Source organism: Vombatus ursinus, unplaced genomic scaffold (genome assembly GCF_900497805.2).
Source record: "Vombatus ursinus unplaced genomic scaffold, bare-nosed wombat genome assembly UNPS02014833.1, whole genome shotgun sequence".
NCBI classification, from domain to species: Eukaryota; Metazoa; Chordata; class Mammalia; order Diprotodontia; family Vombatidae; genus Vombatus; species Vombatus ursinus.
The window spans coordinates 7,457,333-7,485,216 of NW_020954611.1; the positions used below are offsets into that span (position 1 = coordinate 7,457,333).

Below are 27,884 nucleotides of genomic sequence, written 5' to 3' on the forward strand. Positions count from 1 at the left end.
CATGAAATTAAAAGACACTTGCTCCTTGGAAGGAAAGCTGTGGCAAATCTGGACAGTATATTAAAAAGCAGAGACATCATTTTGCCAACAAAAGTCCCTATAGCCCAAGCTATGGGGTTTTTCCAGTAGCAACATAGGTCTATGAAACTTGGAGTATACGGAAAGCTGAGCGCTGCAGAATTGATGCTTTTGAATTCTAGTGCTGGAGACTTTTGAGAGTCTCTTGGATAACAAGGAGATCAAATCAGTCAATACTTAAATAAATTCAGACTATCCACCAGAAGGTCAAATACTGAAGCTGACGTTTAAATACGTTGGCTACATGATCAGAAGACTGGACTCATTGGAAAAGTCCCTGATGTTGAGAAAAATTAAAGGCAAAAAGAGAAGCGGATGAGATGGATAGATAGTGTCATGAACTCAGAGAGAGTTGGAGAGGTAGTGGAGGATAGAAGGGCCAGCCATGGTATGGTGGATAGGGTTAACAAAGAGTCAGACACGACTAGCAATAACAACATATGCTAAGAACTGGGGATACAAAGGAAGGTCAAAGACAGCCCCGGCTCTCAAGGAGCGCAAGTCTAATTGGGGTGACAACACGCAAACAACTGTGTACAAACATGGTGTATACAAGATAAACTGGAAATATTCAACAGACGATTAGCGCAGCTGGGATGCAAACCCAATTTCTCCACTCTAAATCCTGCACCCTTTATTTCTAGTCCTGTGATGCCAAAGGACTCTATAAATGTGTGTAACCTATTATTGCCCAAAGGATGAATTTGATTTGTTTCCCACTTCTAAGAAATTATTTTTCTTAGAATAAGTCACCTGCTCAGCTCACCCCTTTCACCACCACCGCATCACTCCACTAAGCCACGTTGGGGGACTCAACGCCCCTTCCGGCCTGGGCTGGTCCAGAGCGGAGTGGGGCGGGGCTGGGAGACTGGGGAGAACTAGTATTGACCTCCGGTTACCATGGAAACTAGGCCTCGGGAGGCCAGAGTGGCTCATGCTACCGAACCGAGGGAGACCGATGGTTCCCGATCCAGGGAGGAAGGAGGAGACGGGGCAACTCGGAAACATTGTTTTTCAAGGCGCTGGCTATTTTAACAACTGCTTGCGCTTGTGTAAACTAGAAAAGTTCCCGAGCTTTGAACAGTATTTCCGAGGGGAGGTGGGGAAAGGGGGGGAAGCGGAGGGCGGGGAGGTACGAGACTCAAAAAAGGGACAACTCCCAAAATGCACTAGGATAAGGAGAGAAAGGGGCGGTGTAAGGGAGAGCAACATCGGCGACTGCGCAGACGCTTGGAGAACGTGTATCGTTTGTCACGTGATGCCGGCATGGCGGTGTTTGCGGATTTGAACCTGAAGAAGGGTTCTGACACGAAAGCGCTTAAGGGGCTTCTGGAGAACGCCGCTCACCGTGAGTGCCCCACCATGGAATCGGGTGGTGTGGGGGGCGCCCGAGCCGGCGTGAACGCTTTGTGGTATTCGTTCTACGAGCGCCTTGTATATTGTGGGGGAGGCCGCGGGATCTCAGCCCCAGACTGGGAGGGAGGGGAGCCACGTGGGGGGGAGGGGCGGACCGGGCCGAGGGGGTCACGGGGATCTCCTAGTCCCAAGCTCTCCCACCGAGTGAGACAGTGTCACGCGGGGGCCTGAGTGTGACCTCGGGCGAGTCACGGAACCTTCCCTGATCCTCAGTTTCGTCCTGTGTAAAAGGAGGACTAAGTGATGGCCCGGGACCTTTCCGACTCCCGCCAGTGTAGCAGTCTGTCTCCCACGATGTCAGCATCCGTTTTCCTCCTAGATCAGTGGAGGATGATGCATGCTTTGCATCCCTCTTAGAGATGTGAGGATCCAGGGCGGGGATGGATGTAAAGCGTCACGCGACTGCCAAGCGCGACGTCGCTGTCAGCTGTTATGTATATAACCGTGTACCGTCACGCAAGCAGAAACTGAGGCTTGTCAGTAAAGTGAAGTGGCCTGCCCAGGGACACACTGACTCCTAGCCCAGGCGGGGCTATTGGGAAAATAGCCGCTGGAAAAGCCGCTGGAGGGGAGCCCACCCTCTCCCCTTGGTTTAACTCGATGCTTCAGTTTCCTGTCTAAACTACCGGGGGGGGGGGGGAAGGGGGGGGGGGCAGAGGAACTCCCCCAGAACTGTTCACTCTCCACGGAGGACAACGAATGCTGGCACATTGAGTCCTAGAGGACAATGCTCAATTTATATATGAACTCATTGTTTGGAAAGTTGTATTGGTTTTCTGGTCTTTGTTTATGAAGTCACATTTTTGGATTATCGATTTAGAAATCCAGCATCAATAGCCTGACCCCTTCAGTTTAGAGATTAGGCAGCTGAAGCCCATAGACTCGAACTTGGGTTAAATGACTTACCTAAGCTCACACTGGTAGTAAGTAGCAGAGTCCCAGTTTGAATCCAGACTATTTGATTTAGAATCCATTGTTTGTCATCACCGGGTTTCTTTAGTTGGACATCTAGCTTTGTGTATTTTTATCATCGTAGTAAGCCTACGGAACCATAAGGGAATTAATACAGGGATACTCCCCCTAAACTACATTTGTCTATGGAAAATGGGAGATACTTGGTTTATTCTTTTTTTTTTCTTTTTGGTGAGGCAATTGGGGTTAAGTGACTTGCCCAGAGTCACACAGCTAGTATGTGTTATGTGTCTTGAGGCCAGGTTTGAACTCGGGTCCTCCTGACTCCAGGTCCAGTGCTCTATCCACTGTGCCACCTAGCTGCCACTTGGTTTATTTTTAGTCAACACTTAATGATTTCTTTAAAAACTAAAATGCTGTTCACTGAACTTGTAAAAAAATTGTTTTGATTAGTGCACCACTCAAATTTATTGATTATACATTATGCAATAGGTTGTGTTTGTTGGGGGGAATTTCAAAGGATATAGAAAATAGAGCCTGACTCCTCAGTGTTTGCTGTACATAAAAGAAACTTGTAGTTAAAGAAATGAAGTACACAGTTGGGGGCTGGTTAGTGCTGGGTCAGCCTCATATAATCTTGAGATCTTGGTAAAGCTGTATGTCATTGGCCTCTAGGAGAGGGAGATTGTGTTTAACTTTTTGTTTAATTTTTTAGTTGGGTTTTCGACTGTTGCCATTAATCATGTTGTGGACTTTAAGGAAAAGAAGCAGGTAAGTTTCTCAGTGTTTGTATCTGAGTAACAAAGTAGTATGGTGTTTCAGCTTCTTTGTGTTTTTCTATGGCAGAAGCTACTTAAAAACATGCATTTTAATTAAGCACAGAAAACTTGCACTTATTTCCATTCTTTCAACAAAGATGTATGAAGTCCCTGCTATGTTTACTTAATTTGAGTTTCACCAAGGATTTTCAGTGTATTTAATATAGAGATTAGTTCAAATATCTGTGACATGATGAGGCTACTTTCTCCACAAAGTCCTACTCCATACAAGTACCTCATATGTACCAAGCACTGTGCTGTGTGCTGGGAGTACGACAAAAACAGTTGCTTTCCTCAAAGAAACTCATATGATTTGAAATCGACCCGGATTGCACAAAGGATATGCTGGTAGAACAAGCACTGGCAGGCCCTTGAGGCAGACTGTCATCCAAAAACCAGCCTGGCTGTAATTAGAGAGGCTCCTCCCTGGAAGATTGACTGCCATGTGATAATTTGGGTTTTTGTGGCTATGGCAGCACTTAAAACTGTCTACCAAAACATTAATGGGTTTCATTGTCCACGGTTAGAAGCAATACATAAAAAGTGAATACAGATCTTTTGAAGTCTTGCAGACTACATTTGTGTGGTTTCTAGCTATCCTATGTATGGAGGTACCCACCCACATCTGTTACAGGAATGTACATTGTAATTGCCATTGTAGGAAAACAACTGAGGTAACTCACAAATAGATGTTCACATAACATGGTTTATTAGCTGCAAAGTAATATAATGGTAAAACCAATTTTATTAAAATTTTTTCTGACATAAGGCTTGGTCATGAGGACATATGCTGAGTACACAATTAGAAAATAGTTACTGGGATAGCTTATTAAATTTAAGGAAATTTCTGAGTAAAAGTGTTTTGACTATATTGAAGGATTCATTCTTGTTTACATTTTAAAGAGCTAAGTTTAATTTAAGTTCTTGTTAAAAGTTAATGCACGTTTTTGTTTAAATTTTCCCTTCTATGTGTATTCAACATTTATTCCATTGTGGACTACTCTTATAACCTGAGAATTATGGTCCTTCCATGCTGTCCAGTTTTTCTCATCACGTTTTCTCACACAGGTCCAAGGAGTGTTTCACTAGTTTTTCTGAAAGACCATTTGCCAGTACCTAACCAACCTCATAGTGTATTTAGCTTTTTATGTTATCCATCTTAATACTACTTTTGATTAATTTACTCAATTTAGGTTTAACTGTTTTTATTTTGCAGGAAATTGACAAACCACTAGTTCCTTCAGAGCTCTTTTCATCTTTGCCTATTGTACAAGTAGGTGTCATTTTCATGTTCAAAGAATTAAGTATCTGATAGCTGTATTTGATCTGTATCATTCCCCTCATCTACACTGCTTTCCCATTTTCTAGTCTAAAGCTGACATCATCAAGTCTCAGCTTATCCATTTAGCCTCTCTTATGTACTGCAGCCCTCCTTATGTTTCCTCTTCACTGACCTCTTGTAGCACTTTTGAACAATAGTACAGAAGATACCTAATTATAAACTGTTCTGTGTCAGTAATTTATGTTAGACTTTGTTTATCCCACTGTATTGTATCATCCTTGAGGATAAGGATGACATTTTATTTTTGGTTTTTCTCAGAGGACCTGATCGTGCTGTGCTCACTCAATAAATATAAATAATTGTTGATTTGCCTTCCTGTGCTATTTCTTTTAGTTAATATGTTTCTCTAGTGAAGAGAAAAATGAAACAGTTATGCCTTGTACTTCTTTAATAGATTCTTTTACCTACAGGGGAAATCAAAACCAATTAAAATTTTAAGTAGACTGACACTTATAGTATCAGATCCATCTCACTGCAATGTTCTGGTAAGTCAGTTTTGTTTTTCTCTTTAACATACGTCTCATAGTATGCGTGTGATTTTTTCCCCTTCAAATACTATTTAGTAGTATGGAAAGGAATAGCTTTTTATCCTTTTACAGTTTTAAAGTATGTATCCCATTTGTTCCATAAAGATTTTTCTGATTATCTAAGCCCAAAATGATGTCTTCCTTCTCTGAGTTCTTGCAGCATGCATTGTCTGTACTACTCATAGGACTACTTTCTATGACCAGTACATTCTCTGCAAAAAAGCTCCTTTGTGACAAAATGGACAATTTTTTTTTTAACTTCCTAAGTCAGTTTGAAGTAGTGTTAGCATGCAACCTTTGGCTCCCTGGCATGTTCCTGCTCAGCCAAGCATGTCATTGCAACTGATTCCAGTTTCAGTTTGCAGAACCCAACTGCTAAAGAAAAACAGGGAACACGTCAAATAGAATTGTGATGTAAAAAAAAAGCTTGGCTTTAGCACTTTCTGCCTCTTCACATTTTTGTAAAGCTAGAAGGAGTTTTAGAGATGACTTGATCAGTTTCCTCAGCTGTGAAATGGGGCCACAGGGGAGGATTAAAGCCCAGAGAGTTGAGGTAACTTTGCAAAGATCACATCCCTGTTAAGTTTTGTAGAGCCAGAGTTCCTTCCAGTAAAGCACTGAGCATTTATTAAGCACTGCCTGTGTTCCAGACACTGTGCTAACCACGGGGAACACAAATGCAGGAAATGAAATCATCCTGACTTTGAAGGAATTTATATTCTAAAGGGGAGATCAGTACACTTGTAAATATATACAGCATAAATGTAAAGTATGTATATGCACAATAAATATAAAAAGAATACAGATAGTACAAGGTAGCAAGGAAAGAAAAGCATGCATTCCTCTTATGGTGGTATTTTTTTCTTTTCTCACAACAGAGAGCAACGTCTTCCCGTGTCAAGCTATATGACATTGTTGCAGTTTTTCCTAAGACAGAAAAACTTTTCCATGTAAGTGAAAGATATTAAGTCATCTCATTTTTTTTTTTATTATGGTTATACAAGTTTCCATCCCAGGGCTAACATGTATTATTTGTGCAGCCTCTACCTGAAGACCACTAAGTTTCCAGGAGGAATCCCCCTCCAGGGGCCAGGCATTTTACACCTTTTATTCTGCTCTGATTGTGAGAGGCAGGTCTGCCTGATATCAAGCCTACATTGCTCTCTTTACAGTCTCTGCGTGTTGTTCACAAAGAAAGGCAAAAACAGTCCTCTGTTCTCTTGGAGCTCACATTATTCTCAGAGGGAACAGGTCCTGTACCTCCTTTATGTGACAGCATTCATGTTCCCTCTGAATCTTCTTTTCTCCAGGCCTAACGTTCCAAGGTATCTTTCCCCTATACTTTGGGACACTGGTGCTCTCTTTGTTTATACTTTTTCCCTTCATACTTCTCTCTGTTTTTATCATCATCTTTCTCATCCTACCCCCAGGTCTTCTTTCACCCTGCCTTTTCTCCTTTCCTTCTCCCTCTCATTCCCTTTTATCTTTTCCCCTTAACTAATATGAATTTTGGTAATATTTATGCAGTAAAATTTTATATTGCCTATTAATTTTAAAGGGCACACTGAACTGTTTTTCTCTTAATACACATGCCTACACTTCTTACTAAAATTTCTTTGCCTTATTTGTAGCCCTCTATTGTTTTTTTTTTCCCGTATTGGATCTGTGACCCCAAAAGAAAAATGCATTTGAATTCTTATGTTATATGTGCTCTATTTGTTCTGAGATTCTGTTAATAAGAAATTATGCAATAAAGTTTTGAGCATAAAGGCTATATGTTGAGGGTCAGCAGTCTTTAAGAAGTGGTATGTCAAGCTGACCTTTCTTTCTGATTTGCCTAGTATACTAGCAGGAAGGTCATGGAGACAAAGGTGACCTCTGGTCAAAAAAATTTCCCCTCTCCCAATTAACAATTGTTTTGGGTTAACCAGGTCATCTTTTTTCCAATAGAAGGGGTAAACTCTATTCGTACCTTTAGTATGAAATACTTTAATCAGATTTCCCTGCCTCCCCTACTATCTAGTTCAGAAAACAGTTTCTGAAGAGAAAAAGGTAATTTTAGATGGTGGAGCACTTTGGGGAATTTGGGAAGGGTAGGAAATAAACATTTGTTAAGCACTTAATTGTATGTCAGGCTCCTTGCAAATATTTCTTTTGATCCTCACAACAACTTTGACTATAGGCCCAGCATTCTGTCCCCTGCTATGCTCCCTAAGACCTATGTAAGATGTCATACTGGGAATTTTGGACAGCCAGAGCCTTGTATAAGGGCACAGAAAGAGGGTCAGAAGAGGTTGCACTTAAAGGGGCATGGGTAAGATACCAGAACCAGTTTTGTTCTAGGGGCCTGTGGCACCCTCATCAACTGAGGTATATAACCAAGGTTAGGTTGACAAATTTGGGCTTTACTTTGTAGAAGGATTCACCACTGAATTCTTTAAATGACATTCACATTATATTAAAATAATGACTATCATTTTAAAATTTTGATTTGTGTTCCCCAGAAAGTATAAGCAGTTATCATCTTAAAATGAGGTATTTCACATTGAGATGGCTTAAAGACTAGGGCTCATTTGTAAAATTCTGAAAGTCCTTCTGATGGATATTTGTAAAATGCCCATCATCTAACATTTGGCATTTTACAAAGTCTACCAAAGTCTCAGTGATAGCCTACATATTTTTGTAAACCAGTTCCTGGATTTTTTTGGGGGGGAAAAAAGACTTGATTTCTTCTAAGCTATATTTCTGAAATTTTTAGTTAGCTCCCTGTTTTATCCAGTAGATGGAGCTATTGACTTGAAGAAGGTTGTGTGTTAGACATTCAATTCTTCAACCACTTAATTTAATTTTCCTTACTAGTGGTCCTGTTTATCCCAGAGTATGGCATAGAAGTTTTTGATGACTACTACATAAGATAAAGTCTCAAGGAAAACACAATTGTTCCCAACACTTATTCTAGTGCCTTACATAAAATATCCTTTTAGTCCACTCTTTATGAGGTAGTCAAGATCTCTTGAGTAAGCCAAACAAAAATCAATCAGTGTATCTGATGCCTCTTAGTTTGAATTGTGACTGGACTGGATTAAGTATATTTTGTTATCATGTCAATGACAAAGACCTTTTTCTGCTTATTACAACTCTTGTCAACCCTTAATTATCCATACTAGTGGAGAAGTAGAGAGGCCTAATGAGGCCAATGCAGCAAGAGATCCAGAGTCTCAACCTCCCCCTATCTGGGATTACAGGAAAGGGGTACCATGCCCATAGTTCATGCTAAAACTAAACTTTTATCCTAAAGCCGTTCAGGTTAGAACCATTTTCTTCACTTAAGTTTTCTTTATCATTTTATAATTAAAGCATATAGTGATATCAGGGCACCTCACATGATTTCAATTGAACCCTTCACTTTTGAGACTTAGTTAATGCACCTGAGTTACTTGGATAAAGAGCTGCCATCCTTTATTTAATATAACGGTATACATTAGAGATACAAGGTGATAGAGTGCAACTGGAGTCAGAGTAAATGTAATTGGGAAATGATTTAAAAAAAACAGTATGTCATAGATAATGTTAGTGTGTGGTTTTCTTAGTCAACAAGGGCCTGCAAGGATCCCTGTACAAAGTTTAGTGGCCCCCATGCCCCAGCTCCAGTGCAGAGAAGAGGCAGATTTGCCTTGATAGAGGGACCTGCCTTATCCAGGACTTCTCAGATGCCAGTGAAAGGACAGGTCCAGTTCCTCTCCTTGTTCAAATAAGCCTCTCATTTTGGATTGTGCTATTTGTCCCATTATCTTTGGCATTAGAAATATATTTTTAAAAAAACAACAACTTTGTTTTGCTTATACAGGTTGCTTGCACAAGTTTAGATGTGGATTTGGTATGCATAACAGTAACAGAAAAATTGCCATTTTACTTCAGAAGACCTCCCATTAATGTGGTAAGTGTCATACTTTGATCAGACCTGTGATTTTTATTAAAGTAAAAATTAAGAGTAAGTTAATGGAAGATAATAAGGAGAGAAGAGAATTACTTTTGGGGTAACTTCTTTTTTAGGGCTAAAGGGGAGGAAGTTTAGCCTTTTAAGATATAAAGTAAACTATCAATATGAGCTTGAATAAGGTATCTAATAAAGCTTCTTAAGAGGCACATTTCTTCAGAAAGAATTAGATAATTACCAAAATGTGGAGGAAGGACACTGGAAAAAAAGAAATAAAAAATAATGAAGGAGGAGGAAGTAAAGAAGCCTGGACTTTCTCCAAACAACCTGAGAATTTTTCATCACCCCAGGGAGCGTGGACTAAAGGGAGAAGCCTTGACGAATCAAGATAAGAGGATTTTAGAATCAGAGATTCAGAGCCGAAGAAGGCTAATAGGTCAGGTAGTTCGACCCCCTTGTTTCACAGGTGAGGACACTGAAGCCCAGAGAGGTGACGGTCACCCAACAGTAAGTAGTGGAGCCTGGTCTAAGCTTGCGTCTTCTCTTTCCAAAGCCTGAATTTTCCAGTCCTGTAGCACTGGACACCTCTCTGAGGAGTTGGACTCATTGATGAATCTTTCAGCTCTAAATCTGTGATCCTTTGAATCCAAATCCAGTGTACTTTTTACTGTATCATATAGAAATGACCTTATTAAAAGGAAGTTTCCCCTGGACAAAGCAACTCATGGAAGAGCTGGGAGCTAATAAAGTCATGTCATGATTGGATTACTATAAACCTGAGGAGCTTTGGGCTTCTACTGAAACGTGTTTTCTCTTCCTCTAGTTTGTCTCCTGTTTTATCCTATTCTTTCTCTTTCCACGGTCACATCTGTACCAAATATGTGATCTAACTTCAAAATTATTTAATAAAGTTAGTCTATCAAATCATGTTTGGTAAATGTGGTTAGTGTGTGTGTGAGTATATGTGTGTTCTGATAACTGTATTTCAGTATACTTGATTTTCTTTTTTAATCCTGTGTGTTTTATTTTATGCATTGAAAAACATTATTCTGAGAGGGTCCATAGGCTTCACTATACTACCTCATGTAAGAGTTCCCTATGCCAATGAAATCACTGAAATGATACAAACAAAAAATCATTAAGAGCCCCTCAGTAGAGGAATTTGGGCCCTCTGGCAAGCAGAGCAATAGCAGTAACAAGTTGACAAGGACAGGTGTCAGATGGACCCCCAGATTACCTAAGGTTGCTGTTCTGTAGGGCAGATTTTCATTTAACTCATTAATTTCTTAGGGTTAGAGTAATATCTAAATCAAGGGTTCCTAGCCTGGGGTTTGTGAACTTTTTTTTTAATCTTGATAGTTATATTTCAGTATAATTGGTTTCCATTATGTGTATTTTGTTATGAATTTAAAAACATTTTCAGAAGGGATCCATTGGCTTCGTCAGACTGCCAGAGGGATCTGTTACTGAAAAAAGATTCAGAAGCCCTGATTTAAATGGAAAAGGGTTAGGTGAGAATTTTTTATTTTTTTATAACTCCTATCTTCACTTATTAAGAAAGTATAATTCAGGAGTGAAATAAAAGGTGAAGGCAAGTTCCCTTCTTTGCCCTCTAATAATTGTTTATATACTACATATGAAACAAAGACAGGATGTAAATCCTTGATCTTAGAAAGACACAAGAGAGTGAAAGGAATACAACTTGCTCATATTGATTATTGTGGCATCCAATCAAGTTGTGTTTTGAATATTGCTGTGTGTACTTGCTAGAGATCTTCTTAAAATTATACATATGCTTCAAGTAATATACATTCACTTAGCTTAGTAGGGATTAGAAAGAGGTTCTTCCCCCCCCCCCCACATAATAGTATTCTCTTTTTTTTCCAGTTACATGGAAAAATAGTTTTTAGTATTTTAAGTTCCCAGTTTTTTTCTCCCTCCCCTCCTTTCTGCCCAAGATAGCAAGCAATCTGATATAGGCCATACATGTACAATCTTATAAAGTATGTTTCCACACTAGTCATGTTGTGAAAGAAGAATCAGAAAAAGGGAAAAAACCACGAGAAAGAAAAAAGAGAGAAAATAGTATGCTTTGATCTGCATTCCGACTCCATGGTTCTTTCTCTGGATACGGATAGCATTTCCCATCAGGAGTCTTTTGGAATTATCTTAGATTGTTGTATTGCTGAGAAGAGCTAAGTCTATCAAAGTTGATCATTGAATAATGTTGTTTTTACTGTGTACAATGTTCTCCTGGTTCTTCTCACTTTACTCAGCATCAGTTTATGTATGTCTAGAAAGAGGTTCTTGTTTCTTTCAAGGAGTTCTTAGTACTCAAGGATCAACTTTTTCCTTGGCAAAAGTCGTTGGCAAGCTTTTCATATTAGCTCGACTTTGTTAGTGCCCCATCAAAACCATCATCAGTCATTAACTCTGATGATGTGGTTTGTTTCCTTTTTTAGTGACATTTCGATAAAAATAAAATAGATCATTGGTACTAGTCCAGCAGACTAAAAAAATAAGCTTGAGAACCTTTGACTTTGGAGGAACTAACATTTGTACTAGTCCAGCAGACTAAAAAAATAAGCTTGAGAACCTTTGACTTTGGAGGAACTAACATCCTGGAAGAGTGAAGGGAGGATCCAGAAAATGGAATACATTGGTTCACTGTGTTCACATAGCCATTACCATTATGCACTGAACAAATGTTTGGAGTGCAAAACCTGCATTAAAATACAGGTCTTTCTGATTGCCAAGTCCTGTTCTTCCTACTATTCTATTCTCTCTAGACATTGATGGTCTGGTGTCAGCTTGAAGGGATGTTACAAGTAGAGTGCCTTGACTGTACTTGACCTTGTATTTTTTAACATTTTCATCAGTGACTTGGATGAAGGCATAGATGTTATCTTTCTCAAATTTATAAGTCTTTTAATAATAATAAGGATAACATCAAATGATAGATTAAAGTTCTAAAACTTGGATAAAATAGTGGGGTGAATGAAAAAAGATGAAATTTAATAGGAAGCAGTGTCTTTCATTTGGGTTCAAAAAAATCAGCTTCTTAAGTCCAAGGTAGGTCAAGCACAATTTTTGTCGTTCAGTCATTCGGTTGTGTTCACCTCTTTGTGACTCCATGGACCATAGCACACCAGACCCTTCTATCTTCCACTGTCTCTAGAAGTATGTCCCAGTTCGTTTTTGTTGTTTCCATGATACTGTGTCCATCTCATCCTCTGCTGCCCCCTTTTCCTTTTGCCTTCAGCATTTCCAACATCAGGACTTTTCCAGTGAGTCCTGTCTTCGCATTATTTGACCAAAGTATTTAAGCTTCAGCTTCAGTATTTGACCTTACAGTGAATAGTCTGAATTTATTTCTTTAAGTATTAACCGATTTGACCTCGTTGCTGTCCAAGGGACTCTCAAAAATTGTCTCTGGCACCACAATTGAAAAGCATCACTTGTGCAGCTCTCAGCTTTTCTTATAGTCCAAGTCTCATAGCCATACATTGCTACTGGAAAAACCATAGCTTTGGCTATACGGACCTCTGTTGGCAAGGTAACATCTCTGCTTTTTAGTGTTCTGTCCAGATTTGCCAGAGTTTCCTTCCAAGGAGCAAGTGTCTTTTTTTTTTTTTTTTTTTTTTTTTGTGAAGCAGTTGGGGTTAAGTGTCTTGCCCAGAGTCACACAGCCAGTAAGTGTTATGTGTCTGAGGCCACATTTGAACTCAGGTCCTCCTGACTTCAGGGCCGGTGCTCTATCTGCTGCCCCACCTAGGCGCCCCAAGCAAGTGTCTTCTAATCTCATGGTTGCAGTCACTGTCTGTGATGATCTTTGAGACCAAAAATATAAAATCTGACATGACTACTTCCATTTCTTCTCCCTCTGTTTGCCAGGAAATGATGGGACCAGGAACCAAGATTTTAGTTTTTTTGATGTTAAGTTTCAAGCCAGCTTTTACACTCTCCTCTTTCACCCTCATCAAGACACTTCTTAATTCCTCTTCACTTTCTTCCATCAAAAATTTAGGTCTTCTTGACTCCAGACCCAGCACTCTATCCACGGTGCTACCTAGCTGCCCCAAGCACAATTAAACAATGGGTTATCTGGAAAAGACCTGCATATTTGGTTGGAGAAGCTGCAGGCTCAGCATGAGTCATCACCAGTGTCTTGGAACTAGGCTATATTGAGAGGCACAGTGTCCAGGACCAGAGAGGTGACAGCGGCACTGTGCTCTCTTCTGTTCAGACCCCTGCTGGAGTATTGTGTTCTCTTTGGGCCACCACATTTTAGGAAGGACATTGAAAACCTGGAGAGTGTCCAGTAGGGGACAACCAGACTGTCTTTGAGTTCAGGCATTTGAGGGATGGTCATATGAAAGAGGGATTGTTTTTGTTTTGGCTCCATAAGGTAAAACTAGGAGCAAAGAAGCAAATTTAGATGTGGTATAAGGAGAATGTCCTAGTACTAAAATCTTTTCAAAGCTGGACTTGGAGAGACTAGATTTCTCCCCCTCTTGAGGTCTGTATGCAAAGGCTGGATGACTGTTGTCAAATGCTGATAGAGAGGCTTCTTCAGGGCTCCTTTGGAATAGGTGGCCTGTGAGGTCTGTCCCTCCAATTCATCACAGCCTGCTTTCTGTAATTTACTTATGGTTCAGTTTTATTGACACCTAAAAATGGTTTCAAGTTTATTGAACATTTTCAGTGATTGTTTGCATGTTTATTTTCCTTCTGGTTAATGCTTTCTTGTTATCAGTTAAGGTTCCTTTCTGTTATTTGACTAGTTCACTTAGAGATGCTCAGAATTATTGAGAGAGCAGGAGTTTGAATTGAAAGGGGAAATATATTGCCTACCTAAATGCTGAAGGGCTCATATGAGCTCGATTGTTCATTACATATAACCTTTCATTTCAATTCAAAAAGCATTTATTAAGCACCTACAATATGTTAGGACTAAGTTGTGTTATTGGATTGATTCATGACTGTTGATTTTCTCTAGAACTAACAAACAAGAATTAAAGATTTAAAAGTAATTTGTCAAAAGAACATTATTCTCTTTTATGTAACAAGCAGCTAATTTCAGTTGAAATCATTATGGAATAAGCAATCAAGTACCCATTTTTTAAATCTCACTTTTCTCTAAAGCTCTGCATATTACTTCTAAGGATTTTATTACCAGTGTTCTTGATTCCAAGTATTGTGCACCTTTTCTGAGTTTATAATGCCTTCTTAATTCTTACCACTCATTAAGAAAAAAATATTAATTCCCAGTGCCAGAATATTTGGTCAATAAGACTAACAAAGGCAAATCATGCAGAGACATTGACCCTGTTCATGGAGAGAGCCATTCTGAATAACTGTTTGATGAGCATAAAAACAGTTTGCATTTCAATGTTCTTAGAGTCAGAAGTCTAGGTTATTAGTAGGTTTGTTTTTTAACTCAATGGAGCAAGAAAGTTTATTTGAGAAATACTAATACCATTCCTTAATACTTTTTCAAATTTATTCCAGTGTTTTCTTGGGAGTTTAAAAGTAAGCAGAATGAATTGGATTCCAGAACATAAAATCTGATTATTTGCTTTTTTGTTTCTCTTTAAAAATATGGATCATATATTGTAGCTTTCCAAGAAATCATTTTCTTCTTGATGTAATAATTTAAATAAATTAAGAATGTAAGATCCATGAGGACCAGGATATTTATTTTTTACTTTTGCTGCCTGCACCTAGCACCTGGTAGGTACTTAACAATGATTGTTGAATTAAATTGGATAAAACCAATTAGGATTATTGAGGAACCTCTTCATTCAGTTTTTTTTTTAATTTTAAACTTAAATACAAAATAAGAGAAAAAAGAAATAAACTTAAATACTAAAACTAAAGAAAGTGAACAGAGGATAATTAGAACAGAAGAGAATTACTTTGGGGGTAACTTCTTTTTTATGGCTGAAGGGGAGGACGTTCAACCTTTTAAGATATAAAGTAAGCTATTGATATGGGCTTGAATATGGTAACTAATAAAGCTTCTGAAGAGGCACATTTCTTCAGAAGAATTGGATAATTATCAATCAAAATTGTCACTGAAAATTTTCCCCCAAACCAAACTGAAGATGTTTCTGACTTAATTTCAGTTGTTTGGGGGTATTGAATAACTACACATTCAGGTCAAAACAGCAAGATCTCACACACTTGCATTGTGCTTATATCTTTTGCTGTCTATTTGCTCTGACTATAGAAATTTGCTATAAAAAGATGAAGTGGGGACAAGATTTAGAGCCTAAATATTTCAGGATAAAACATCCTTCGCTTTGCTTGAATTCAGATAATTCACTGTTCTCCAACCATGCAATATCAAATCCTCATAGCCAGACTCAGGAGTAGCCAGATGGGCAGCGTTCCTTTTTAAAGGAACATAATGGGGAAACTTGAGCCAGGAGGATCCCATCTTAGACGGAGGCTAAAATTGTCCTCTCAGCTTTTATGAATGTATTTTCTCTCACTCACTGCCCTTCCCCAACAAAAAAAGAAAAGCCCTCATAACAAATAAACAGTAATACAAAATAAATCTTCACATTTCACCTTCTGATTTCAAAAAAGGGAAGAGATCAGAATCTTCAGTCTAGAAAGCAGTGAGCTTGGCTTTGATTCCTTGGAGAATTCTAGAAAAGGTCATTGAAGAGATCACCACATGTGGAAAGTGGTGATTGCAAAGAGTCAGCACCACTTCATCAAGAATAGATCATGTCATACTAACCTTATTTCCTTTTCTGTCAGGGTTATTGAACTGGTAGTTGAAGCAAATTCCATAGAATATAGTTTACCTAGATTTTAGCAAAGCACATGATAAAGCATCTCATACTGTCCTTGTGGAGAAGACAGATTTATGTGAATCAGATGTGGATTAATTGGTAACACAATTAGATAGATGCAGAACTGGATTCAGAGTATAGTAGTATAGTATATTCAGAGTATAGCAGGTAATGGCAGCATGTCTCCAGAGGAGGGCCCCAGGGATCTATACTCAGACCCATGTGATTTAACATTTTTATTACTGATTTGGATAAAGACACTCATCAAATTTTCAGGTGGGACAGAGCTCGGAGAGAAAGCTAACATACTGGCCAGTAGTCTGAATCTAAAAAGATGTTGACAAAAGCTAAAAGCATTGGATTGAATTAGTGAGATGCAATTCAGTAGGGATAAAGGTAAAGTCTTACACTTGAGTTAAAAAAATACAAATTCACAAATACAGAATAGGGAGAGGCATGGTTAGACCAAAGTCCTGAAGAAGATCTGAGGGGTCTCAGGGAACTACATACTCAAAATGAGTCAGCAGTGTGCTGTGGTGTTCAAAAAAGCTAGTGTGATCTTGGGCTTCATTTAGGGAAGCATACATAGCTTCCAAGAAAAAAGAAGTGATTGGTTCTCTATACTCTGCTCTAGGGAGACCCCACTGGGAAGCTTGTGTCCAGTTCTGGGAGCCATAGTGGAAATAAGGACATAGGGAAGCTGACATGCCCACAGAGACAGGCAGCCAGGATGATAAAGAACCACGCTCCTCTTAGGGGAAGCTCGCGTGAAGGAACTGGCAATGTTGACCCTGGAGAAAAACGTGCTGATATCTCTGTTCGGTGATCTGAAGGGCTGTCACATAGAAAAGGGGTTACATTTGTTCAGTCTGGCTCTGTAGGGCAAAACAAGAGGCATTCAATAGAAGATGCAAAGATAGAAATTTAGAGTTGATTTCAGGAAAAAATGGCTTGACAATGAGAGCTCTCCAAAGGTAGAATGGGCTGTCCCTACAGTTGGTAGGTTCCCGTTCGTTAGATCGAGGCCTTTGAGCAGAGGCTTCATGACTACTTATCAAGTTGGCTCGAGTAGAGATTCTTTTTGGTTATGCATTAATCTTGGCCACTCATGTCCCTTCCAGCGCTCACATTTTTTGATTCAGGTATAATGGAAAGAGCTCTGCGGTTGTATCGGGAGAGTTGAGTTTAAGTCATGGTTGTGTTACTTTCTAGCTATCTGACAATTAAGTCCTGTCATCTTTCCGATTCTTAGTTTTCTCATCTGCAAAATGGAGAAGACTTTTCTTCAACAACTCTATGAGTTAAAAAAGCATTTTACAATTCTTAAAGCCTTGAGTAAATGGGAATTCATCGTCATCATCTCCCCATTTCCTTGGGGAAAAGGGAAGGGGAACTATTTGAATTCCTTGGTTTCATTCATTACCAGCTCTCTGCCAGAGATACTGTAGCTTATCCTGAGGGAACCCTCTAATTCCTTAGCATATATTTACCCTTATTTTGTTCTTTAATTAAGATATGACTGTTGAAATTTTGTGCTAAATGAAAAACAAACAGATCTGTACAGTGGAATAGGGTGATTGGGTATTTTCCCTTTATCTTTTTTTTTTTTTTGTCCAGGCAATTGAACGAGGTATCTGCTTTGAGATTACTTATTCTCCTGCCATCAAAGACTCCACGATGAGGAGATACACCATTTCCAATGCACTCAGTCTGATGCAGATCTGCAAAGGGAAGGTATGTCTGCACTCTGAGGAAGCATTTCAGATTCCAGCAGGTTAATTCTTCCTGGCACGGTTGGATCAAATTTCCTGCCTTTATCCCAGTAACTTAATGCAAGTATTTGAGGTACAAAAACAGGTTATATCACATTATTGGTTATTTTCAGGTTTTAATGGGAATCTTGCAGAGCCCGATTCCCAAACAAAACCCTGTAGACACCAGGCCTGCAGTGAGAATTTAGTATTGTGGAAGAAAGTGGAAATGCTAGATAAGAAACAGTGTTTATCTTCAGTAGACTAAATTAAAGTCATCTGACCTTTCTCAACCTTTTTGAGCTCATTCAGCCTTTCTGAATTTTTCTATTGGGGAAAAACTGTGCTTCTCTTTGTAAGCCATCTTTAGTTTTATGCTCTTCTCTTCCCTCCCTTTGATATTTACCTTATTTTCCAAAGAAATCTGTGTTTGAGCCACAGCTGATGAAAGTCGGGTTTTTGCATTGAATTTGAATAATCTGGTATATTTTAAATTGTTTATCTGATTAATTTTGATGACATTTTTGTTTTGTAGAATATAATTGTATCTAGTGGTGCAGAAAGGGTAAGTGGCACTGCATATTTTGTTTTCTTGTCATGGCTTAAGTTTTTTAAATATTACATTCTAAAGAAAAAAATTTAACTAGCAACATTATCAACGCCAAGGTACCTGATCTGAGTGAAAAGAGCCCTCACTGCACTTGAAATCAGAAGATCCAAGTGCCAGGTCTGGGCAAGTCACTTGGCCCCTTTGACTCTTAGTTTCCCCATCTATAAAGTGGAGATCATTTTTAGGTTCCCTTCCTCACAGGTTTATAGTAGAGGGAAATGTTTTGTTAACTGGAAAGTATTACATAAATGTCAGATATTGTATCTAAGTTGGTTAAATGAGATAGTATCAGTCAAAAAGCACGTATTAAAACACTTGCTGTGTGCCAGACGTTGTATAGAAATGACAGTTAATACATAAATATGTGTTATTTAAAGCCCTTTATTCTCTTAGTAACATTGCCTCGATATTAGACTGTTCATTCCATGTGAATTTCAAGGAATTTGGGGGTGTCTGGTCGGACCCTAGAGTTAGAAGTGGAAGGGACCTTAGAGACCATCAAATCCAATCCCTTTACAGTCAGAATTAGGAACGTCACAGCCTATGTGGTGACTGTAGTACAGTTAGTTTTCTTGTCCTAACTTGCCTTTTGAGTGCCCAGTTAATTATTTACAAAGCAAGCTGTTGAATTGGTATAAATAACTTTATCACAATTTAAAAACTTTTGTTTTTCAGCCTTTAGAAATAAGAGGACCGTATGATGTAGCAAACTTGTATCCTTTTCTAAAACCATTGTTATTAATGCAGATTTTGGCTTAGTCGGTAGAAATGTTAATGTAGTCTAAAATATTTCTCCTTCTCAATGCCTTATTTAAATTCTTGACCTTTTCTAGGATGGTTGTAGTTTATTGATTCTATATTCAAGTTATTTAACAGTTACTGCTTTTGCTTAATTTGAGGATTAAAAAATATGCTACACATTCACAGTTAGAAAATGTTAAGAAGCCAATCATTCTAGTCAAGCCTCTGGTGAAACTCTGCTGATCATTAGAGAAAAAAATGGACCAAAGAGAAGTGCTTCCTTAAAATAGTTTTATTTTCTAGATTTACTGATTCTCTTTCTTCAAAGAGTCCAAGATTTTTTGGAGGGGATGTACTGGTAGGGTATGGATGGATGGAGACTGCTAATTAATGGTTTAAAAAAAAACAAACAAACTTAGAAAACTGTGTTTCCTATATGACTAGATAAACTCACATTTTGAATTTTATTTTTGTGAGTTCTGACCCATGTTAAGTCATCTTTTGTTGGTGTGATATTGAAACCCTTAATGAACCTGGCAGAGGCTTGTTGTTTGGGCTCTCTGAAAGTGATGCCAAGGCAGCAGTATCCACAAATTGCAGGGCAACACTTCTTCATGGAGGTGAGTGGTATGCTGTTTCATAGACTTGAAATGTATTTGCATTTAAATTTCTGTGCCTCTGGTTTTGTTTTTGTTCAGATAATGCCAGAGATTTCCACTAAGATACGTGTATTTGCTAATAGTAGTTAGTCAGTCAATAAGCATTTATTAAGCACCTGCTGTGTTTCAGGAACTGTGCTAAATGCTGAGGATACTAAAAGAGATAAAAGACAGTCCCTGTCCTGAAGGAACTCACACACTGGCCTCCTGGCTTTTTCTCACAAGAGACACTTCCCTCTCAGCTACATGTATTTTCTATAGCTTTTCCCTGTGCCTGGAATGCTTTCCCTCTTCTGCTCTGACTGTTAGTTAACCTCCCTGGCTTCCTTTAAGTTCTAACTAAAATACCATCCTTGGGCAGCTAGGTGGTGCAGTGGATAGAGCATCGGCCCTGAAGTCAGGAGGACCTGAGTTCAAATGCGGCCGCAGACCAAACACTTGACACTTACTAGCTGTGTGACCCTGGGCAAGTCACTTAACCCCAATTGCCTAAAAAAATAAATAAATAAAATACCATCCTTTACAGAAAGGCTTTCAAAACCCCTCTTAATTCTAGTGCCTTTCTTTTGTTAATTATTTCCTTTTTATGCTGTATATAGCTTGCTTTGTATATATTTGTTTGCATGTTGTCTCTCCTACTAGATTCTAAACTCCTTGAGGTTGTAAATGTTTCTTGATTGAATCAGGAGACAATCTTTTTGTCTTCACTTGGTTCTATGTTTCTAATAGATCTAGGCAGTTTCATTTGTGATAGCTTGAAATATTGTGTCCTGACTTTTAAAATTATTAGGGTTTTTAGGGAGTCCAGTAATTCTTCCATTATGTCTCCTTGTTTTTTTTTTCTATTTTAGTTGTTTTTAATATCAGATATCTTATTTTTCATCTATTTTTTCAAACTTTTGATTTAATTCTAATATTTCTTCCTGTCTTCGTTTCTTCTAAATATTCATATAGTTCTTATGAGAAGTCCATTTTTTCCTTTGAACCTTCATTTGTAGTTATGAGGAGTTATTCTTCTAGACTATATTTTTGGGGCATCTCTAGATATGCAGTAAGGTTTTTATACTAGCCAGTGTCTTCTTTGTTTTACTCATCTCTCCAGCTTTTGTTCTTGAAAAATTCAGGCCAGACTTGATCCCATGCTGCATTTTTGGGTAGGATGGTTGCCTCTACATGGTCCTAGCCTGGATCACCTGGGTTCTTGCCCTGACTCTGCTGCCCAGGCTTTAGCCTCCCTGATGCTGTGAGTTTTAGGATCCTCCTTGGCATCTCAGGACAGAGTTCTCAGAGCCTCAAAGTTCCTTCGATATCTGTCTGGGGCTGAGCATTGACTGCCATGCTGTACTAGTCACTGCCATTCCCTGAGTCTTCCAGGACACAGAGCCAGAAGAGTAATACATGTCTGTAGCCTGCCTCTGTTCACTCTAAAAAGCTACCAGCTTTGACGGCCCCCATTCTTATTGCCCAGGTGCTTTTGGCTGACTTCTTAGGCAGTGCTAGAGTGGAAGAAGTCACTTATTATAGTGAAATCTTACTGATTTTGTTGGTCATTATTCAGTCTGGTGTGAATTTCAGGTTTTTACTAGCATAGGTATATGGGAACTGGACTGTCTGCCTCCATTCAGGGAGCCATCTTGGCCAGAAGTCAGTATTGATTAAAATTAATGAGCCATTAGTTGGAGCCTGAAAAATAAAGCACATTTCTCAGTCTTTCTTATTCGAATAAAGATCTGCTTATGTGAAAGGTAGCATTTTCATGTGCTCATAGATTTAGGGTTGGAAGGCCCTTAGGGGTAGGTATCTGGTCCAGACAACCCCTCTCATTTTACATGAGGAAATTGGGGTCCAGAATCACACAGGGAGTGACAGCACCAGGATTCAAACCAAAATTTTTTTTACTATTGATTGAGTGCTTTTCCACTGTACCCAATAAATTGAAGCCATTTTGCCTGAATTTTAGCAGTTTATTTAAATAAGAGTTCTTCCAAAAAAAAAAAACTTCTCTTCAGACTTTTAAAAATCAGTATTAAAGACTATTTTAAAATTTTTAATATTTTGTTTTTCCCAATTACGTGTAAAAACAATTTTAACCATTTTCTACAATTTTGAGTTCCAGATTCTGTCCCAACTCCTTCTCCTCCCCCATCGCTGAAAAGGCAAGCAATTTGATAAAGGTTATACATGTGCCGTCATGCAAAATATATTTCCATATTAGCGATGTTGCAAAAGAAAATGCAGACTGAGAAAGCAAAATGATAACGTTAAAAAAAATAGTAAGCTTTACTCTGCAGTCAGACTCTATCAGTTCTTTCTGTGGAGGTAGATAGCATTTTTCATCATGAGTTCTTCAGAATTGTCTTAGATCTTTGTCTTGACGGGAATAACTAAGTCATTAGTACTTGATCATTATACAATATTGCTGTTAGTATGACAGTGTTCTTCTGGTTCTGCTCACTTCACTTTGTATCAGTTCGTGTAGGTCTTTCCAGGTTTTTCTTTAAGCATCCTATTCGTCATTTCTTATAGCACAATAGTGTTCTGTCACTAAAGAAGTTGATGTTTTACACACTAAGAGACTTGTCCACAGTCATACAGCCAGTGTATGAGACAAACTTGAACTCAGGACAATTTCAAAAATATAAATGACAGAACAGCTGATCTTCAGTGGTAGAAGGATTCGCTTATCAGGAATTCTCTACACCAGAAAGCCAGAAAAACCAGATAGAAATATAATTAGAAAATGTTTAACAAAATAAAAGTACAAAAGTAATGTTAATTTGTGGCTTTCTAAGCCAGTATACCATAGACAGGGATCCATTTCTATTCAAGTTTGACACAACTAGTCTACCCTGTTGAAATCACACATCTGAACCCCCCCAAAAAAAGTCAATAAATAAACTTATGCTAACTAGAACATTCAGCCTGGTTTTTGTGGGCTTTTTGTTGTTGTTGTTGTTGTTTTTTTTGGTTTGTGCTCAGGGTGGCACAGAAAAATATTCATGCTAAATATTTTGTTGCAGCTTAGCACTTTAAGTCCAAAAAAACGATTTTAAAAAATCTACCAACCGCTAACAGTTTCAATGTAATTGAGTTGTTGTGCAAATTAACCTGTACTTTGTATATGTAAAAAAGCATTCTAACCTTTTTTCCTGCATATGATGTAATGAATCTTGATTATTATTCAAAAATTAGTTCATAAAACCAAGATAGAACTACATTTTCAAAATTTGCCACTTTTGAGATCAGATTCTTTATTTTTTCTTGCAAGGATTCTATCCAAACCTGGAAGCACTAGCAGAATAAAAAAGAATCTTTTCTGCTCCATAATAAGCTAATTTCATGCTGTATTATTTCATTCTTCACAAACCTTTTCCGGAAAACTTTTCTCCAGTAAATTCTTTACAAGACTGTTCCTTTGACAAAACTTAGCATGGTGAGAAAGTGCTTTTTGTTTTATTTGCTCACCTGCAATAACATAGTTGATTGAAATATAAAGGTGAAGGGACTGTTATGATGCAAAAATGGAGGTGGACCAGAAAAAAGTAATGCTAACAGAGAAATCCTCCTGCAGAGCTGTAGGAAGAAAAGTATTGAGGCTTGGTGAGTTACAGACTGTTTCTAAAATAAAATTATTTTTAAAGGAGATAATTTCTGAAATTTCCTAAAATGATTCACATACTGAAGTTGAGTACTTTTGTTTGCATTAAATCAATTTAGGTTAAGGAGTAAGTTCACATGGTAAAAAATAGATATTAGAACCATTTTACAGATAAAATTAAAGTAATCTGTTTTATTAAAAGTGAGTTTTACATTTTTACTTTTACAATTTTGATTTTACACTATCCATTTATTTAGCTGTTTGTATTCTATTCTTCATGGTCTTGATGTTATGAATAAACATTTCCAAATTCAACATTATTTTCCACTTAGGAAAATGGAAATCATTAGAATTTTCCATTTATTTCAGAACTCTTTAGTCCATAATTGCGTATGGTATTTTAATGACCTTGAATGAGATTGTATCTTTAATATAAGTCAAAGTGCCTTTAAATGGATGAAGGTATATTAGACCCAAATAAGTTAACCAGGCTAAATGGTAAGGAAGCACTGAGGTTTTTCTTTGTCATTTTTCAATCTTTTCATTGAAAATGTAACATTTAAACAGATCTGTTGTCGTCCACAGCTAACATTTACTGAAAGGGTGTTCATTGGGTTCTTAGGAAACACATAAACTGTAAAATAGGCAGGTGTAGAGAACAATCAGTAATGCGAGGTAGTATCTGTGCTAAATGACTGGGACAGACCATAAATGCTATGTGGGTTGCTAGTTACTAAAAATTGCTGACTGGGGTAGGCCTCATGATTAAAGTAGAATTTAAGGTGGGCCTTAAAAGGAAGGGATGGGCTTAATAAGTGGTGAGGAAGACCTTCCCAGCAGAGGAAATAGTATGGCCAAAGAGAGTGACAGGCTTTCCATTACCAAGAGGATAAAATCTAATTTCCCTAACATGGCATTCAAAGCCCTTTAAAACTTAGTCCCTATATTATTTTCCAGTATTCCCACCATGAACCCTGTACCTCTCCCAGTTTGGTATAAGGAAAAAAGCATCATACATAGGAGTTAGAAGAACTGGGTGTAAGCCCCAAATTCAGAAATTTGCTGACTGTGTAACCATGGAAAAGTCACTTAACTCCTCTGACCCTATCTATCCCCAGTGCTTAGCACAGTGCCTGACACAGAGACAGCACTTAATAAATGCTTGTTGACTATAAAATAGAATAACAGTATAGTACACTAGTTGCTGGGTGATTGAAAGAAAGCTCTTTGAAAACCTTAAATACTGTGTAAGTGGCATCTGTTTTTCCCTGAAGTAAGCCCCTTGAGATCAGGGCCCTTCATAGACTTCTTTGTGCCTATAACACCTGATGAAGTGCCATAGATAGTGTGCGTTCAGTAAGCATATTGTTCATGTGGACTGTCCCATAGTAGTGAGTGAGTCCATATGGTTTGTGACTTTATCCAGGAATTCTCGGGAGCTCAGGAATAGACAGACATTAGAGAGTGACTTTGGACAGCAAGGGGTCAGCATGAGAGTACAGAGTACGAAAGGGGGAGATGGGGGAGAGATGAAGAAAAGGAATGAGAAGGGTGCCCAAGATTGTGCTTTATACCTGTAGCCATCTCCGTGTCACTAAAAATGTGGCTTAGATTATAGAAGCCTGGTATGCTGTGTTACTGTGTCAGGTTACCTTAATTTGGAACATTGATCACACTGCATGCATGAATCAGTATCCCTGTTTAAATGGGTGTATGATAGTACTTAAAAGTAAGGCTGACCTTATTTAAACAACTAAGAAAAGGTCTCGTCCCTTAGTTTGTTCCTTGCAGGTAATTTAAAATTCATTAGGGTGCTCGTATTCAGATAATGATGATAAAGTGGTAGTTGATGATGGGTCTCTTTTAAAGTGTCTGGTTAATGCTGGTGAAACCTCGTTTTAGTGACTGTCATCAGGCCCATAGCAGTTTTCATTCCAACCATCATAACTCTTAGTAGGATCTTGATATTTTATTAGCTTGTTTCATTCACAGGTTAAGTTCAGACAGCAGTGTATATGTTGTTTGTTTGTTTTTTTAATTCTAGAAACCAGAAAGACTGCTTTTGGTATTATTTATACAACAAAGAAGCCAAGAACAACTGAAGAAGATGACAGTGTTCCAGCCTGCAAAAAAGCCAAGTGTGAGGACTGACTGAAAGAGGCGCCTTGACTTCCACTGCCCCAAGCCTCTCCTTTCATCAACTGTCACCAACAGTCATGAAGAAAATATTTCACCAGGCTCCCTGCTTGAATGTTAGGTTGGAATTAATCATTTTATAAACCTTATTTATGTCCCAGTCAGTAAAAAAGGAAACAGACCAGTGAACCACTAGTAATAACCTTGGCATCAATTAATTTTGTTTAAATGAAAAATAGAGGAATGACATGTCTCTGTTTGCAAGTAGGACGTTGTGGAGAACATAAATAGTTGACAATGTTTTAATTCATTGAAATTTCACCTTATCTCTATCTCTTGTTCTTTAAATATTTTTATGCCTTTTTATAAAACAGTATCAGTAATTTATTTTTTCCATATTACTATTCAAGATAAATAGTATGTTTAGGAGCATATTAAAATTTGCCCTCTGAGGAAACTTTTGTAATACTGATTTTGAGATGAGCTTGTCCTTTTTGGGGGGGGGGAGGGTGTCTTTTGCTTTAAGATTTTGTTGCAGAAGAAAAATATATTGATGTGTTTGTTTTGATACAATAGATACTTCCCAACAAATACTCAAATGAATCCCTTTACAAAATGTATTCCCTCCATGGCCAAGAAGCCAGATTTATTGTTAACAAGAAAGAGAGATATGCCTTTTAACTTTATAGTACGAATGTTAACCATTGTATTTTACCACGATTTGTTGCTTCTCATTGACTTAATTTTTGTTGTAGGAGAAATTGTGTACGTTGTTTACCTCTGCCTTTTCTCATGTTTCTCTGAATTCTTTACATTTGTCATTGTTTACAGCGCAGTATATTAGTTCATTATATTTATACACCATAGTGCGTTCAACCATTCCCTGATCATTTGGTGTGTATTTTGTTTTCAACTTTTTGTTATCCTTTTTCTTTTTTTTTTTTTCTCCTTTTTTGGTGAGGCAGTTGGGGTTAAGTGACTTGCCCCAGGGTCACACAGCTAGTAAAGTATCATGTGTCTGAGGCTAGATTTAAACTCAGGTCCTCCTGCTTCCAAGACCAGCTGTATCTATGCAGGTGTTATGACCTTCTGAGTTTCCAGGAACAATGTCTAAAACCTGGAAACAGAGACTGGGGCAGTGTCCTCTTCTCGTCACAGTGGTGGCAAGAAACCTGAACCAGAGTTTCGCATCATAGTATTTCTTTTATCCAGCAAAAGGTCTGACCCAGAAATTCTCTTACCATACCCTCAACCCAAAATCATTCTGCCATTGGATTTTCCCATCATCTAGGACTTTCGCTAGTTTGCTGAGTAATAAATACGTCAGAGTGTTTTTGCCTTTTCATGTTTGTTAGTGACTTTGCACATTTTTCAGATGATTATGATTGTGTTTCTTTTGAAAACTATTAAGGAATGGCTTGTGATTATATGCATTTGTGACAATTTGGGAGATCTATAGATTTTTACTGTCAGACTTTAATATGAAAGGTTACTCTTACCCCCACTCCCTAGTCTTTCTCTTCTGATTCTGGTTGCATTGTTTTCATCTATTGTATTGTCAGTTTTCTCTTCAGGCCATCATTTGGTTATGAATTTTTCCTCATTCCATAATTATGAGAGTAAAACTTCCATTAGCCTCTAATTTTTCTATGGTTTGGTATTTTATGTTTAGATTCCTTATATTACTCTCCGTTTTATGGGTACACACTAACGTGCTCCCTCCTGCCTTTCTGCCTTTATTTACAGTCAATATACATTTAGTAAGTCAAGTCAACAAGCATTTAAGTGCCTACTATGTGCCATGCCCTGTGCTGAGTGCTGGGGATACAAAGACAGGCCAAAAAATTCCCTGCTTTCAAGCTCACAGTCTAGTAGAGACAACAGGCCACCAACCATATATTAGCAAGGTATATACAGGATAAATTGGAACTAATCTTACAAGGAAGGCACTAGCATTAAGAGAGTTCAGAAATGTTTTTTTGTAGAAGGTAAGATTTTGGCTACAACTTGAAAGAGACCAGGAAAGCCAGGAGGTAGAGATGGAGACAGAAAATTCCCAGGATTGGGGGGTACTGCCAGTGAAAATACCGGAACTGAGAGATGGAGTGTCTTTTGGGGGAAACAACAAGGAGGTCAGTATAACTGGATCCCAGAGTTCGTTGTCAAGAGGAGTATAAAATATGAGAAGACTGGAAAGGTGCTGGGAGAGGGAGAAGCACATTGTGAAAGACCTTTAACGATAAAAAGTTGTGAATTTTATCTTGGAAGTGATAGGAATTGAATAGGGTGGGAGGAGGGGGCAGCTTGGTCAGATCTTCACTTTAGGAAGACCACTTTGAAAGCTAAGTGGAGGAAGGACCAGAGTGGGGAGAGATGAGGCAGAGAGACCTATGAGAAGGCTGTTGCATTTGCCCAAATGTGAGTTGTTGAGAGCCTTCACAGGGATAGTGGCAGTGTCAGAGGAGTGATGTTACACATGTAGAATTAACAGGACTTGGCAACTGGTTGAATATGAGGGGAAAGGGTGTGGTTAGAGTGAGGAGTCTATGACAC

General features: G+C 38.3%; 1 protein-coding gene across 1 annotated transcript; it reads left to right on the forward strand.

Annotated features, from left to right (window-relative positions):
* The first annotated feature begins 1,313 nt into the window (after positions 1 to 1,313).
* Positions 1,314 to 26,224, forward strand: RPP30 (ribonuclease P/MRP subunit p30). Its single transcript, XM_027839845.1, has 11 exons — positions 1,314 to 1,426; positions 3,122 to 3,177; positions 4,441 to 4,497; positions 4,977 to 5,051; positions 5,972 to 6,043; positions 8,941 to 9,030; positions 17,454 to 17,570; positions 18,123 to 18,152; positions 18,873 to 18,910; positions 19,479 to 19,558; positions 25,240 to 26,224. Exons 1-11 carry the CDS (start codon positions 1,345 to 1,347, stop codon positions 25,344 to 25,346), a joined length of 804 nt encoding a protein of 267 aa, XP_027695646.1. The 5' UTR covers positions 1,314 to 1,344; the 3' UTR covers positions 25,347 to 26,224.
* Positions 26,225 to 27,884: the final 1,660 nt, after the last annotated feature.

What these genes read in the sequence shown, in the direction of transcription:
- RPP30 (XM_027839845.1), top strand. Translation starts at nt 1,345, where the DNA reads ATGGCGGTGTTTGCGGATTTGAACCTGAAGAAGGGTTCTGACACGAAA. An exon ending in GAAGACCTCCCATTAATGTG is followed by an intron (nt 9,031 to 17,453) that starts GTAAGTGTCATA and finishes TTTTTTGTCCAG; the next exon opens with GCAATTGAACGAGGTATCTG. An exon ending in GGCAACACTTCTTCATGGAG is followed by an intron (nt 19,559 to 25,239) that starts GTGAGTGGTATG and finishes TTTTAATTCTAG; the next exon opens with AAACCAGAAAGACTGCTTTT.